General features: G+C 31.8%; 1 protein-coding gene across 1 annotated transcript; it reads left to right on the top strand.

Moving 5' to 3' along the window:
• The first annotated feature begins 14,884 nt into the window (after window positions 1-14,884).
• LOC107957786 (uncharacterized) lies at window positions 14,885-16,596 on the top strand. Its single transcript, XM_016893363.2, has 2 exons — window positions 14,885-15,361; window positions 16,342-16,596. The coding sequence occupies exons 1-2, from the start codon at window positions 15,039-15,041 to the stop codon at window positions 16,349-16,351; spliced, it is 333 nt and encodes a 110-aa protein (XP_016748852.1). The 5' UTR covers window positions 14,885-15,038; the 3' UTR covers window positions 16,352-16,596.
• The last annotated feature ends 48 nt before the right edge of the window (window positions 16,597-16,644 follow it).

Raw genomic sequence — 16,644 nt, 5'->3', positions numbered from 1 at the left:
TTATTTGATTTGACCCATATTCATACATATTAAGTTAGTGACTTTTTTGTATTTTGATTTGTATGTCTTACTAAGGAATTATCTTCCTCTTGTAAGCTGCCGACACTGCTGAGAGAAAAATAAAAGAGTTTGATGCCAAGATTGATAGCACAAAGTAAAAAAATATAAATTATCTTCTTCTCGACTCCTTACACAAAAGACCTATTGGTTTGATATATTTTTTGCTGGTATCAATTTATTGCTAACATAAGTAAATTCTCGCTTTAATAGTGAGATAATGGAGTTACTTGTTCTTAGCTCCACTTTGGGTCCACGCGATAATTACAAATCTTTTTAGGTGAAAGATATCTGTAAGCTTATGAATAATTTTTATCTAGACGATTTTACGGAGTAAGAAAAACTACACATAAAGATTCAATTGGAGCATTTTCAACTTGATGCTCATCTAAGCACAGAATTGCAGAAAGCTTCTATAGTTGCTGAGTTATGTCAAGTGCTAGCTAAGATAAATAAATCAAGTATTTATCCTCTTTTTGATAGAATTATTTGTCTTATGCTAACTCTTCTCGTGTCTACTACAACAATGGAACGAGCATTTCAACCATGAAAATTGTGAAGACAAGGCTTTGCAACAGAACGGGGATAATTTTCTTTTAACTTACCTGGTGGCATACATCGAAAAAGAGATAGCTCGAGAATTTTCAACAGATTCTTATAAAAAAATGGATGGTGCAATTTAGGATGCATAGTATTGAGAAATAAGACCAATGCCAAGTTTTTTTAATTTAATTTTTTAAATTATAATGATATTTATGAAAATTTTAGTATAGTATTAGTTATTCTATTTTTTGCATATTAGAAAGAAATATTTAATTTTATATAGTGCGATTTTTTTCTTTTAATTTTTTTTTTACAATTAAATCTTTCATGCTTTTTAAAAAAATATTAAATTAATTTATTTGATAAAAAAATCCGAAAAGAGTTAATTTTTTTTACATTAAAAAAAATTATTCGAATTTAGAAGTTTTACCCATTGAAATAAAATTTTGGATCCTTCCCTAATGATAGTCGACAGCATCTAATCATTACAGATACATGCATGCATGCATCTCGGAGATTATCATAATAAAATCTTATGTGGGAAAGTTTTAGAATAACGATTAACATTGTTTTTCAAAACTTTGAAAGAATATATAATTTTTCTATGGCCAACATTTTATTTTGGTTTCTTTTGCTCAACTAGTATTCTCCTAGTAGACTTCAGGTGAATCGCCTTTTTCTTTTTCGATTTCAGTTCTTTGATATTTCGGAAATCGGTAAGAACCCATTGTCTGATCATTCATGACGTAAATTTTACAGGGCTGCTATGGAGTCATCTTTGTTTAGACCATGGTTAAAGAATCTGGAGAGTGAAAATGGGATTTTGGCTAGTGGGAACATGGCTTTAAGTACTTATTCACTTCATATTCATAATACTTGCATTCATCATTGAGCCTTTTCGTTTGGGTGCTTTTTGTTTTACTTGGTTTTATCATTCTCGTACTGAAAATCATGGAAGAATTGTTAAATAAATTATAGGAATTGCTATGTCTGATGGATGTTGCTGTGGGTTTTAAGCAAATTCTGAATTTGCTAAGCGTAAAAGGAAATGTCAAATATCTACTATAGTACTCACTTTTTTCCCTTTGATGACAGAACTTTGGATTGATTGTTTTCTTTGATTACAGGGAGTTGGTATGTTTGGAAAGCGAATAGGCTTCCTCAAATTCAAAGCTGATATCATCCATGAAGGAACGGGAAAGAAGGTATTGGATCATCTTCCTGACTAGTTTTCTAAACATGTGAAACTGCTTGATGTTGGAATTGATTGTTAATTCCAGCTTTGAGCATTTGTTGCAATTATTCATGCAATTATTGAAGGGCGAAGGGGAACGATGAAGTTACAACGCAAGAAGCCTGTGCGAGCTTGAATGATTTGTTATTTTGGAGCACAAGGGTTTGGGTGCTGTGTGACAGTGAAGAAGCTGAGGAAGAGGGAAGGAAACGGTGAGACGTTTGGGAGGGCGACAGCGGACAGAGGCATAGGAGAATGGCAACAATTAAATTAAAATAAATGTTTGGACTAATTAGAAAAGAGTCCCTAGCTTTAGTTAAAAAAGAAAAAAAACCACGTCATTAATCGGTTAGTAGATTAACAAAATTTTTAACAGTAATAATTGAGTACTTATCTTAGTTAGAATGATTAAATTTTTAACGGTAATGATCAATTCCAATACTTATCAATAAAGGCAATGACAGACAATAACCAAATACTTTAATACAAAAAAAAATCAATTTCTATCATGCACATGCCATACATTTTAATACAATAAAAAATCCATGTCTATCATGCACATGTCATACACTTTAACACAAACAAATCCATTTCTATCATGCACATGACAGACAATAACCAAAGAAATCTAAACCTGTCATACACTTTGATACAAATAATAATCATATTTGAATTAACATTTAAAAAATGCTCTTGACAACTAGGAACTGATTTCTCATATTTGAATCCAAAGAAACTTGATATTATTAGTCATAAAAATAGAAATTGATTTGTCTCTTTCCTAAAGCTATCTGTAACAGCCTAATTTTCAAAGGTGTTGGAACAGTGATTCGAGATCACTAAATCAGACAAATGAGTAGGAAATATTATTAATTTAGTGAGTATAAGTTAAATGTGAAGTTAGGAAAAATTTTGAAATAGTAAATAGTGTACTAAAAATAAATATTAAAATAATTAGAATCAAAAATGAGGTATCGAGACCTCGAGAATTTTAAATCGAGCCATAAATATTTTTATAAATATTTATGGAGTGTTAATAAGTTAGTATTAAAGTTTCGTTAAGAAATTTTAAAGTTCTGATAGTTAATTGAACGAAAAGGACTAAATTGTATCAAATGTAAAATTGTGGGAAATGATTAAATAGCTTAAATAATAAAAGAAAGAGGGTTTAAAAGGAAAATAGACCCAAGGTCTATTTGGGCTGGACGGGCATGAAATCAGCAAGAAAATAAGGAGAATTAAGGGCAAAATTAGAAAATTAGAAAATTTACTTAATAAAGTTAGGACTAAAGTGAAATTATCTAGATTTCTCTTTATTTTCTTCATTCTCATCAGCAAAAACGCCATGGAAGAGTTCTCTTAAGCTGGTTTTTTATATTTTTACTTCAAGTAAGTTCAACTCTTGATTATTTCTTGAAATTTTTGTGTTTTTATGACTTTTACAACTAGGTTCACTTGTTGAATTCATTAGTTTTTGATTCTATGAAAGAAATTGAAAGTTGCTATGAATATGTTCTAGAATTATATGATGATTTGAAATGGAATTAGAGCTTTAAATTGTTTATATGCTGATTTTATTGAAAGAATTGAATAGAAAGTGAATGTTTGAGACCTAATTGTAAAAGAGTTTGAAGTTAGAGTTTTATGTGGAAATTCTGAATTTCAATAGTTATGAAATAACTTATAATGTCTAGGAAAAATATTAATTGACAAAATTATCTTAATTGAGGGGTTAATTGAGCAAGGACTGAATTGCATGAATTGTGAAATTTGGGGCAAAATGGAAATCAACATTTTGCACTAAAACTGTTTTGGACAGCAGCAGTAGTCTAACTTTGAAAAATCACCAAAAATTTTACAAATGGAATTAGAGGATGAATAAAATATGAAATTAAATATTATTGAATCTAGTTTCTTATAGAAGAAATGATGTAAGCAATGGAATTGTAAATCATGAGATATGATAAATTTTGTGAGACAAGGTCAGAATGATTTTGGGTTCCCCTATTCTGACTTTGTAAAATCATCAAAAATTGGATAAAAATAATTAGGGGCTTAAATTTATATGTTTAGAATCCTGAATAAGTCTATTTTCAAGAGAAATAAACGGGAATATCATTCAATCTTGTACGAGGAGATAATTAATTTTAGTGAAGAAGGGTCGAAACTGTCAGACAACAGAATAGGAGAGACTTCAATGAATAAACTGTATTAATTGGTCCAACCAAAAATTATGAAAAATTTATGGTAAGAATACATATGAGTCTAGTTTCTGGGAAAATTTATGGATCTTAATTTGGAGTTCTGTAGCTCAAGATAAAAATAATTTAGTGACTATGACACAGATGAATAGCTTGGATATTCACATAAGTAAATAGTGAAAATTATGGATAATGTTACTTACAAGTGTGTGATTTATACTAAGGATGTGGATGGAGAGGAGGATGAGGAAAAATATACATATATTTATGAATGACTCGTGTATAAATTGATCACATGCCCGATTATAATCGAAAAGTGTTGAATTAGAAATGATATAATGTTTTATTTAGAATATTTATTATGAAACTAAGATTATCGTTATAATACAAAAATCGAACTTCTGAGTTTATATAGCTAAATTTTAATGATCATTTGTTAATTTTATGAATTTCATGATGTGTTATTTCATATGTATTGGTGATAAAATCTTGAATAATGTAAAAGCATGAAAATTGAATAAATGATCAAATTGAGCACTTCAGTTCAATGACAAGATGAATTGACGGAAAATACCGTGGTTGGTCCATGGCAAAGTGTGAAACGTAGGTATGGTATCATCCATACCGAGTTGTGAAACGTAGGTATGGTATCATCCATACCGAGTTGTGAAACATAGGTATGGTATTAACCATACCGAGTTGTGAAACGTAGGTATGGTATTTCCATACCGAGCTATGAAACGTAGGTATGGCATCGTCCATATTGAGCTATGATACGTAGGTATGGTATCGTCCATACCAAGTTATGAAATATAGGTATGATATTTTCCATACCGAGCATGAAAAGTAGGTATGGTGTTTTCCATAAAGAGTTGTGAAACGTAGGTATGGTATTTCAATGAGGAAAACCATACTGAGTTGTGAATCGTGACACCGAGCAACGACGTACTCAATTTCGTAAGACGTTTCCTAATTTGATAATAAGTAATTTGATCAGTGAAAAATTGTGACAACCCTAATTAGACCTTAGTTGGAATGTGGTTTCGGGACCACAAAATCGAGTCATAAAAATTTAATTTAAATTTAACTACATATATTCTATGTATGATGGTGTATGTGTGCAAATTTGATGTTTTAATTTAGTCTAAGAAATGTGAATTTTCATAGTAGGACTTAGTTGAGAAACTTAGAAAATTATGATAGGTAAATTGTAAGGATTAAGTAATTACAAAGTGTGAAAGTTTGGGTTTGCATGTCAAATTGCCCAAAATTCAAGTAATGGTCGGCCAAGTAATGATGCTTCTTCCACTAAGTTGAATTTGTTATAATTTTATATTAGCTAATGGTTAAAATAAATTGAATAAAAGAAATGAATTAATAGGAAAAGATGAATAAAAGAAGAAAGGAGAGAGAGAGTATTCATCTTCTTCCTCTTGCAAATGCCGTAACATAAGGGAAAGAAGGAGGAAATTTTCTAGGACATTCGGCCATCCTAAAGGTTGATTAAGGTAGGGTTCATGTTAATTCTATTAAACTTTATGAAAATCTAGTTAGTAGTCAATGTCTTATTATAACCCATATGTTGATATTCTACTTAAATAGGTGATTAAATGGGCATATGGTTAGATGGACTAAATGCTAATAGGATGGTGTTTTTGATGTTGTGAATGGAAATAGTAGAAAGGTGAAAGAAAATTTAGCTGGACATATAGATATATGTGGATTTATATGATGATATAAATAGATGTGAGCTATGCTAGTTTAGGAGAATTCGGTCAAAGTGTTCATGAGATGAAACTATGTGTTTAAATGAAATAAAAATGATATTATAATTGATATTGTATATTCGGCCATCTAATTAAGTACATAGGTGATGTTGAATTTGATCTTGCTCATTCGGTTATATAGGTATGCACATTTGTGATATTATCTTTGATTGTATATAATCGATCAAATGAGTGAGGTTGGCTTATAAATTGAGTTTGATTCATGATTATGTATATTTGAATGTAAACATATTTGAGAAAAGGTTATTTTGGAAGGTGATAATGCATTCGGCCTTGAGGCATTAGATGAATATTTGTTGAAGTTTTAATGTCTTGATCAATTATGGTTATAAAGTGTTGTGAAAATCATTAAACTATTTATGTGAGAAATTAGCAAGGGTAGTTGCCATATATACAAATATATATATATGTGTGTTATATATGTATGTGCAATTGAAATATTGATTTGATTATTGATAGTAATGTGATATTATGTGGTTATTAGCCGAATAGCTCAAAAGCATAAAGTAGAAAAATCAAATTTTACCATGTGTTTCTCATGATATAAAAATTATTTTTTTATTTGGATACAAATAACTAGCAAGACGGTTAAACTAGTTAATTTACTTTGATTAAGCTCAAGAACTTAAAGGAGGGGAATCAAGCAAGGGCAAAGCGAAGAGCATCGAGTAGCCGATTGGAACCGTTTTATCCAACACGAGGTAAGTCTATAAGCAATTAAAGTTGGCTATTCTATACATAATTGGTATATACATATCATAAAGGAATTACTCTCGTTCATGTTGTAACACCCCTCGCCCATATCCCTCGCCGGAACAGGGTTCGAGGTGTTGCCCAACTTAAACTCAATCAATCACACAAAAACAGTGCCGAAAAATTTCAGTCAATTTAAAACTTTTCTTTTCACATGCAATCTGTCCTATATATGGGCTTACGAGGCCCAAAACATCACGAGCCAACACCTTTGGCTAAATTATAATATCACATACTCAACATTAAAACCCTATATATGCCATAGACTCGAAATACTAGGATTTACTTACACCAATAGCGTGAGCTCGACAGTGTGATAATATCTCCGGCGAACTCCAACCCGAGCAGATAACCGAAGTCAACAATCTATAAAACAGAGGAATGTAACAGCGGAGTAAGCTTTCATAAGCTTAGTAAGTCTTAAGCAATGCAAAGAAATAAACGCAATTATACTTCGATTATTCAATTTCTTAAGTGGCCATATTCTAGGTATATTTCCATCTGGCCGAATACACACAAACACATAATGCATGTTCAGCATTCTTATCACACTTAATCTGAATTCGTATAACATAATTAAATCGAATACTTTCACATACTTTCACACCCTGACTCGGTGTATCATGATCATAGATATAGTTATAACATTTATTCACGTATGTATCACAATGCACGCTTATGATTCATTGCAGATCAAACTCACATATGAGTACATAATGCGTTTCTGGCCCACTTAACGTACTGAATGTATTCATTTGTCAACCTAACACGAGGTACCTTAGTCATGGACTTTTCTTAAATCACCAGCATTTCGCCTGTTAGGCTCGAGGCCCGATATCAGTTCACCGGCATTACAGCCTGCTAGGCTCGAAGGCCCGATTAGTATCTCACCGACATTATAGTTTGCTAAGCTTAAAGGCCCGAATAATCAAGTCAACAAGTTCCATATAACATATTCATATCAATTAAGTACTAACATCATTCGAACGTATATAATTATACATCTTAAACACTTTTCTTTCATCTCATTTTCACACTTAGCATTTGATAGCTTATGCATAACATTTCACTCACGTTCATTTCAAACTTATCATTCAATTATAAAAGCATATTGCATTTTTGCCAACATGTTATACTTGCCATTAGGCCATATAAGCATGATACAATACACTATCATTTCATCTTTAACATTCGGCTAAACCCTTATCTTACAAGGAGCAACGAATTCACATAAATTATCATTTCACCGGCATTACGCCTGCTAGGCACGAAGGCCCGAATACACATCATCGGCACGAAGCCTGCTAGGCACGAAGGCCCGAATACACATCACCGGTACGAAACCTGCTAGGCACGAAGGCCCGAATACACATCACCGGCACTATGCCTAGCGCCCGAATACACATCACCGGCACTAAGCCTGCTAGGCACGAAGGCCCGAATATAATACCAGCACTAGGCCTGCGGGATTTATCCGGATGTAATACCAGCACGAAGCTTGCGGGATTTAACCCGAATACACATCAAATATCATGCATATTTAATCATATATTAATACATCTCATTTAACATATCACATTCGTAGTCATTTGCAACATTCGGGTATAAGCTCCATATGAACACCATCGTTTACATTTCGGTTCAAAAGTCATTCACAAATATCACATATCCATTTCACCATTCAAACTTAACCCATAGTGACCATTCGACTATAAGTCATATACATAAATTATTTATCGCACAACTTAATTCAAGTAGAACCAAAAGGTCACGATTCATCTAATATATACATATTGCTCACTAATTCACACACAACCTTTCAAATTAGTAATTATAATATGGTTCCGCACATAGCCCATCCTTATCGATAATTTACGATGGTTTTACCCTTACTCACATATATGTCATAGGCATTTTTACCTATGCTTCGCAATTCACATTCATGATTCAATTCCAATCGATTTAACATGCATAAGTACATATCACATACCTTAATAATTTACTTTACGGAACGAATCCACATATCGTATTAGCCCATAGTCTTATAGCACCACACTTTTAATAGTTTACCTTATCGAAGTTCACATTTAATCACTTTAGTGCCAAGCCATATTCGGCTACCACAAAGGACTAATAATAATAATTTTATACACATCATGGTTTCCTTTAGGTATTTAATAATCACAAATCGTGATATCTCCACCAGCACATATACGGCACAGTTTATTCATTGTAACACTCATTTAGTGCATCAAATTTCCAAATCCAATTCAACTTAAGCATAATAGCCATAACCGGCTTATAGCATTAAATCATTACATATTCGGCACATTAACTAAATAAAATTTACATTCCCTTTTCCATATTAATTTAACTCTTGGGCATATAAAAAGGAATCAAGCTTAAACACTTAAGAACTTACCTTGAATGTTGCCGAACGATTACAACGGCTATTCGATTACTTTCTCTTTTCCCTTCCGAATTTGCCCCTCTATGCTCTTGAGCTTAAATTCAACAATTTTAAACTTAGTCATTATTCGACTTTCACACATACAGATCATAGTAAGCTTATAAAAAATCAATAAGCAACTCATTAACAAATTTTTGTTAATGTTTACCACATAATTATAATTTCACTGCAAGTTGTCTTCCTGAGCAGCAGTCACTAAATCATTTACAACTGGAGCTACGAAACTCAAAATCAATTTCCGTTAATTTTTCCTGAAAATAGACTCATATATATTCTATCCACAAAATTTTTAGAATTTTTAGTTTGGCCAATCAATACCAGATTTTTCTTAAGTTTCCCTTCTTTCACTGTTTGACTAATCTGACCACTCTACACTACGAATCAAATTTCTCATTGTACAGAATTTAAAATATGTTCTCGTTTATTTCATTTGAAACTAGACTCATTAAGGAGTCTAAGCATGTAAACTTCATCTTATAACCATTTTTGTACAATTTATAATGATTCTGTAAAAACAGAACAGAGGATCTAGAAGTCATTTTGACCCTGTCCCACATCACTTCATATATCTCATTATCGGAAATTCTTTTGCTTACACGATTTCTTTTATAAGAAACTAGACTCATTAAGCTTTAATTATATAATTTATTCAGCTTCTAACTCATTTCCTCAATTTATGGTGATTTTCCAAAATCACATTACAACTGCTGTCTCAAGCAGATTTATTACAATATACTAATTCACAACTCTTTACATTCATATTATTAACCAAACATAGTTATGCAACCAAAACACAAATCATATATACCTTGTAATATGCATATCAAGATAATTAGGTTACTTAACACCTAACTCACATAGCCAAAGTACATATAACCTTAATGTCCAAATATTAATACCACCCAAAATTCTTATGACTTAACCCTTAACCCCATTTTGCGAAATATTCATTAAATATTTAGTTCACATACACATACATAAACGATTTGAAAATTTCCTTTAACCAAACATACATTCGGCAATGGTCACAACGACTTAACAAGTCTTAGAAACATTCTTTAACATTTTAACTTCATCTTATTACCCCCAAAGACCGAATGTACATATATATAAATAATAATAATAATAATGCCGAATGCCATTAACTAATAAAGCCACACACACAACTTATATACAAAATTCATCCTTACATAGCCTATAGCTCATTTGGCCATTCATCACTCAAACCTAACAAAGCTTCATATCAAACTCCTATGACCGAGCACACATATACTTACATTCCAATACTCATAACATTCAAAATCACATTCTAAATAAAATAATCATGAACAATGCCGAATCCTTAGGTGTTCAATCATCTAATTTACTCAATTCAACACATCGAAACAACATTTGTTCAAGACATCAAGCATTTTTTTATTTTCAGCTATTACATATATGAGCATTAAAAATTCATATTTTTAGCAAGATCAATTTCTTTCCTCAACACATTCTTCATCAAAACTTAAAGGAAATAATCAAATTCCTTCTTTGATAACCATAGCCGAATGCTCATCCATCCATCAAAATTTAAAATTTAGCATAGGCTAAGTAAGAACCATGATGATTAACCTAAAACAAGCTAAAATTTCACAACTTTAACACAATATACTAACCTTCTTCAGCCTTCAAATGACCGAAAGTCTTCCCCCTTTTCTTTCTTCAATATTTTCTTTCCCCAATTTCTGCAATCAAGATAAAAGATGAACATCCATTTTTTTGTCATCTTTTATTGTTTTACTAATTAATTTATTTCAAAAATAAAGCCATCACTTATTATAATACTAAAACAAAACATATATTATACATCAACCATCATTTATGGCAGGCCACTAAACAAAATTGGTCCATTTGACATGCAAATCCCTCATGTCATCATTTCATGCATTATTTGGTACTTTAAAATTTACCTATCACACTTTCAAGTTTTATCACATGAGTCCTATCTTATAAATTTCACATACAAATGACCAGATTAAAGCATAAAACTTTCACACATGCATTTACACATATAATAAACACAGAATTTAACAGTTAATTATTTTTATGACTTGGTTTTATGGTCCCGAAACCACTTTTCGACTAGGGTCAAATTAGGGCTGTCACACATGTATTATTGATTGAAAGATTTGTGGCCGGTTATATTTAGTTAATTAAATCAATCATTTATTTATAACGAAATGACTTTGGTACTAGATATGCAGATTTGAGTGGAACTATGTGTGCGTATTTGTATGGCACTATGTGTGCGTATATGTATGGCACTATGTGTGCAGAATTATTTGGCACTATGTGTGCGGAGTTGAATCGAAGATTCGCGTGTGGATTACTAAGGCACTATGTGTGCAGGTTAACATGGTACTATGGGTGCAAAATTTCTTACTTGAGCACTACGTGTGCGAAGTCGGTTATGTAATACTTTGATTTAATAGTAATAGTTGACTAGTATTGAATTAATGGTTTAGGTAATATATGAACCGTTTTAGTTCTATTTCGACGCTCTGAGTCAATTATTGCATTTTATTGCTTACGACTACTGAGTTGAAAACTCATTTGGTGTTTTTACTTGTCTCTTATTTAGATTTTCCTTCGATCCATTTTGCGTACTTGGAACCATCGTCGAAGTCATCACACCTACCTGCAACGTTTTGGTACCCTTTTAGTTGATCTTAAGTTAACATTTTGGCATGTATAGGATAGACGAAGCTAAATAAGTGAGTTTTGTATTTTTGAGTAATGTAATTATCTTTTAATGAGCCATACGAAAATGGCACACAAGCTAGTTTTGTGACCTTAAAATGTTAAACATTTTGATAACTAGCATGTGTAATATGAATGAATGATATATACTTTTTGTATATAAACATTATGTTTAAATTATTGGGTATTAGATTCGGTTTCATATGACTTATTGACGAGATAAAATGAAATTTTAGGTATAATTATAATAGTCATGAAATGTTTACATATTGATGCTTGGAGATGGTTTAAGTTGATGCGGTTATATATGTATAACTTGATATGAGAGAAGATGTATACTTTTGGCCTTGTTTAAAGCATGTTTAGGTATATATAAATATATATATCTCTATTATGCCGTGTGGTTGTTTTAGTTAGAGTAATATGCATAATATGTAATGTATCTAATTATGAAATGGTATGTTTTATCACATGCATAAGTTTTTGTTAATTGCTAATACCTGTTTGATTAGATCTAAGTTTTAAAAGATAAGTTTTGTCATGAGATTGAGTTACGAAGTACGAAATGTAAGGAATATTATTTTGAGTTGTGATATGTTAGGAAATGCCTCGTAACCCTATTCCGACAACGGATACGCGACAATTGATTTCTGTGTTACAAAAATGGTAGCTCCGGCTACCTGATCAGTGAATAGTGGTAGCTTCAGCTACAAGTGACAATTGATTTCTGTGTTAGACCATATTTGAGATATGGCATCGGTGTGATATGTGTATAAAATATAAGACCATAGCTGAGCTATGGCATTCTAGTGAAAAGACCATAGCTATGCTATGGCATCAGTGATCATCAGTGATTATCAGTGAAATTCAGTGCATACCGGTGCAGACCAATTCCGTAAGATGTTCACTAATTTGAAGAAGTTTGGTAAGTATTACATGAAATTATGTGACATAAGGAAATACGAGTTGATGAGACATGAGCATAAAACTTGGTTGATGAATGATTTCATTTGTGATTATATATTTCTACGCCTTGAGTGAATTATCCGTATGAATTGGTATTCCAAATGAGTTAATGAGAAAACTTCTAGTATGAAATAATCTAAGTTCGAAATGAAATATCATGAAAACGTACTTGAAATACATCGGTATGTCTTGTATATGCTATTTGAATTCATAAATGTGGAAAGTAAATGTATGTGGAAATATGAGATGATGATATCTGTATATGGAATTTATTGATGAATACGTACATCCAAATTTATATGATAGATTTTAGTGAACATTAAAATTGGGCTCAATAAGTGATTTGGCAATTTAAATCGTGATTGGCAGGAAGAGTTAGTGAATTGTATATTTATGAATTGTTACACGTATTTGTCTGAAATACAAGGAAGTGATGGTAATTGATACATGGAAATATGAAACTATGATATATATAAAAATATGGAATATATTTGATAAATGTGTTCATTCATAATTATGGAATTACGTACCTCATTTGTGCTATTTGAATAAATGTGATATTTCAAATACTTTGGTGAATAAAGCTTAAATATGAAATAGTATGAAATCGAGACAAGTTGTTATGAAAATGTATTTAAATTATCTGTAAGCGTTTCGTGCTTCTCGGTAATGCCTCGTACTTTATTCCGGCGATGGATACGGATGGGGGTGTTACACTATCTGTATGCACACGGTAGACAATAACTTTAGAACAATCCAAACCTATCATACACTTTAATAACAAAAGAAATCAAAACTTGCCACACTTTAATACAACCAATAAACATACACAGTGCATAAACCCATCCCATGCGAATACAACATTTTCTAATAAAGGAATCCAAAAAACCCTAAACCCAAATCCCCCTAAATCCAAAAAAGCATAAACCAACAAAGAAACTTACCCATTATAGTGGATGCAACAACATTAGTTGCTTCTCTTCTATTAACCATTGTGGCCTTAAACCCTAACCAGTGATATCTTTTGTTGTCTTCTTTTCTCCCTACACTCGAAACTCAAAATATCAACCATTCAACCTTCAATCATTCAATCTTACCCTTACCTTAAAAGTTCCAATCATTCATTCGTCCAACACTAAACCTTAAAATGTTAATACCAATTAATCCTTTCTTTTTGTTTCCCCTTAATCTCAACCCATCTTTTATTTTCCCTAAACCCGTTCAAAACCTTAGACCCTTCGGCTCCTCATCCAACATGGCAAGTTAACTGGCCAAATCACTTGTCCCGTTAGGTTTGTAACAGAAAATGTTAACGGGTGACTAATTTGTCACTTTTCGATAATGTTAGTGACTGATTTGTTATTTTTTGAAAGTTGAATGACTATTTTGCTATTGAAATAAAAGTTGAGTGACTATTGGTGTACTTTACTCTAAAATAAATTTTCTGGACTAATTATAAAAAAATCTCTAGCTTTAGTAAAAAAGTAGAAAAAAATTGTCACATCAACAATCCGTTAGTAGATTAATGAGATTTTTAACGACAATGATCAATCCGGGTACTTATCTTAATTAGAGTGATTAAATTGACAAAAAAAATAAAGTGACCAAATTAGGAATGACACTATTTTAGAATACCTGCAATGTAGTTTACCCAATAAAATATTATTTAAATGTCAATGTAATAATATAATAAAAAATAAGTATTTTATTAATTTTTTTTATAAAATTCATGCTTTTACATATTATAAATAAATAAAATTAAAATAGAATAATAAAATTATATGTTCGAATTAGGCTAGACTAGAAACTAGTTGGTGTATCAGTCTAAAGAAAATCATTAAATCATTGAATTTAAAAATTGACACGAATAAATTGAAACGAAAAAAAAGTGATTAAATTAAAAAATTTTATTTTATATTTTATAATTTTAATAATTTATTTAATAAACCAAACAAACTAATTAAATTAATTAAATGGATGGAGTGATAATTTTACCAAATCCGCTATCGATCAATTCTGAAAACCTTTATTATTTACACTCAATGGGTAAGTCGTATATAGTTTAGAACCAATACAATCAACTCAAAACAGAAAATATTAACACTCAATTGGGCCGGGGGACGTAGCCGGGTCTAGGCGAGTGGGGAATTAAAAAACGCTGTGGAATATACTTCATTGATTGAGGGCATTTTAGTAATTTAATGTTTTAGAATTTAACGAAATAAACCCTAATGAGAATGCAGACAGATTGAAGGAAACCCAAAATTGTGCCAAAAATCCATTACAAAATGAACGCTGTATCGAGGCGAGCTATTACTGGAATCTTTACTCCAGCGAGACAGGGGATCAACTTATTGAGTCATGATCTGAGTCAGGTTCAGCAAATGAGAGGGATAAGGGTGAAGGTAAGGAACGGCAACTTGGAGCAAGCGTTGGCGGTGATGCAGCGGGTGATGCAATCTAGCGGAATCGAACGGCTGATAAAGCAGGAACAAACTCATCACATTAAGAATTCGGAGAAACGGATTTTGGCACGCAAGATTTTGGAGCGTAAGATCAAATCACAGGACCACGCTCGCAAGCTGCAAACCATCCTCATCAAGAAAGTCAGGTACTTGAGAAGTTTATCAGTTCATAAATTTTGAATTTCAGTCTTCTTGATACTCTACGTTTAGATAGCCATAGTTAAAATTCTGAATGATGCTAACAGAATGCCAAGCACACACACACGCACACACACACACATACTAGGATATAATTGAACTGAATCGAACTGGAATTCAACATGAAATTCGAGTTTGATTGAGTTTCATATTTATAACTTGAGTTCAATTCGAGATAAGAAACAAACTGTTAGAACTTACTGTAGACTCCATTAAGCTTCTTTATCTAGTAAAAAATAATCTCGACTATCCTGCATGATTTCAAACTGGATTATTTATTTGAGTTCGAGTTAAAATTAGGTTTTTCAATACTAAATAAAAATTAAAAAGTCAATTGGGCTCTTGAGCTATTTCAGTCAAGTATTAATATGTTCAAATTCGGCTAGTTCAAGAGCTTGAGCTGCTGCTTAAGTTCTAGCTTGACTTGAAAACGATCGAGCCAAGTTTGAGTTTTTTCAAGATGAGCTTGATTAGCTTACAAGCACAATTGTCTTGTGTAGTATCATCTGCTACAGTGTTGAATCTATACTATTATTCACAATTGTCTGGGTACTCTTGAGTAAAGGGTAAGCTTGATTCTCATGCTCGATTTCTAATCAGATTATTATGTTTGAGCTTGAGTTTGTATTAGGTTTTTAAATACTAATTAAGAATAAAAAGCTCAATTAGGTTTGCGAGTTATTCGAGCCATGTATTAGGATACACGAATTTGGCTCACCCAATAGTCTGATCTTCTCAAGCTCTAGCTTGAATCGATTATGATTGAGCCAAAATTGAGTTCTTTAAAGAAAGATACAATTGTTTCGTGCATTATCATCCCCTACCGTGTTTGAATCTGTTTTATGGTAGTGAACTTTGCTCTGTTTCTTCTTGTTTTGCATTTCCTTCTATGAGAACGTATGAAAATGTTGTTGTCTTTGTTATGCAGGGGTCTGTGAGGGCAGCTTTGGTGTAGTTTTCTGGGTAAACTTTTGTTTTCTTACGGAATTCCAGGATTGTTCAAAACTTTATTTCCCTTTTTTTAGTTCAACTGGATGAATTGGGCATTGGCATTTGCACTTTGTACTGGTTTGACATTCCTTCGTTCGTGGTTGAGAATTGATGAATGATGATACATATGAAACACGATGATTGGGAACTCATTTGGATTTAAACGGAGCTACAGTACATGACTTGTTAATCACTTTGGAGCTTGGATCACATGGTGTTATGTTGTTGCGATTCTTTATTT

The sequence above is a fragment of the Gossypium hirsutum genome, chromosome A05, assembly GCF_007990345.1.
Source record: "Gossypium hirsutum isolate 1008001.06 chromosome A05, Gossypium_hirsutum_v2.1, whole genome shotgun sequence".
Taxonomy (NCBI): domain Eukaryota; kingdom Viridiplantae; phylum Streptophyta; class Magnoliopsida; order Malvales; family Malvaceae; genus Gossypium; species Gossypium hirsutum.
Note: the sequence above shows the minus strand (reverse complement) of the source record. Positions and strands in the feature narration are given on the sequence as shown.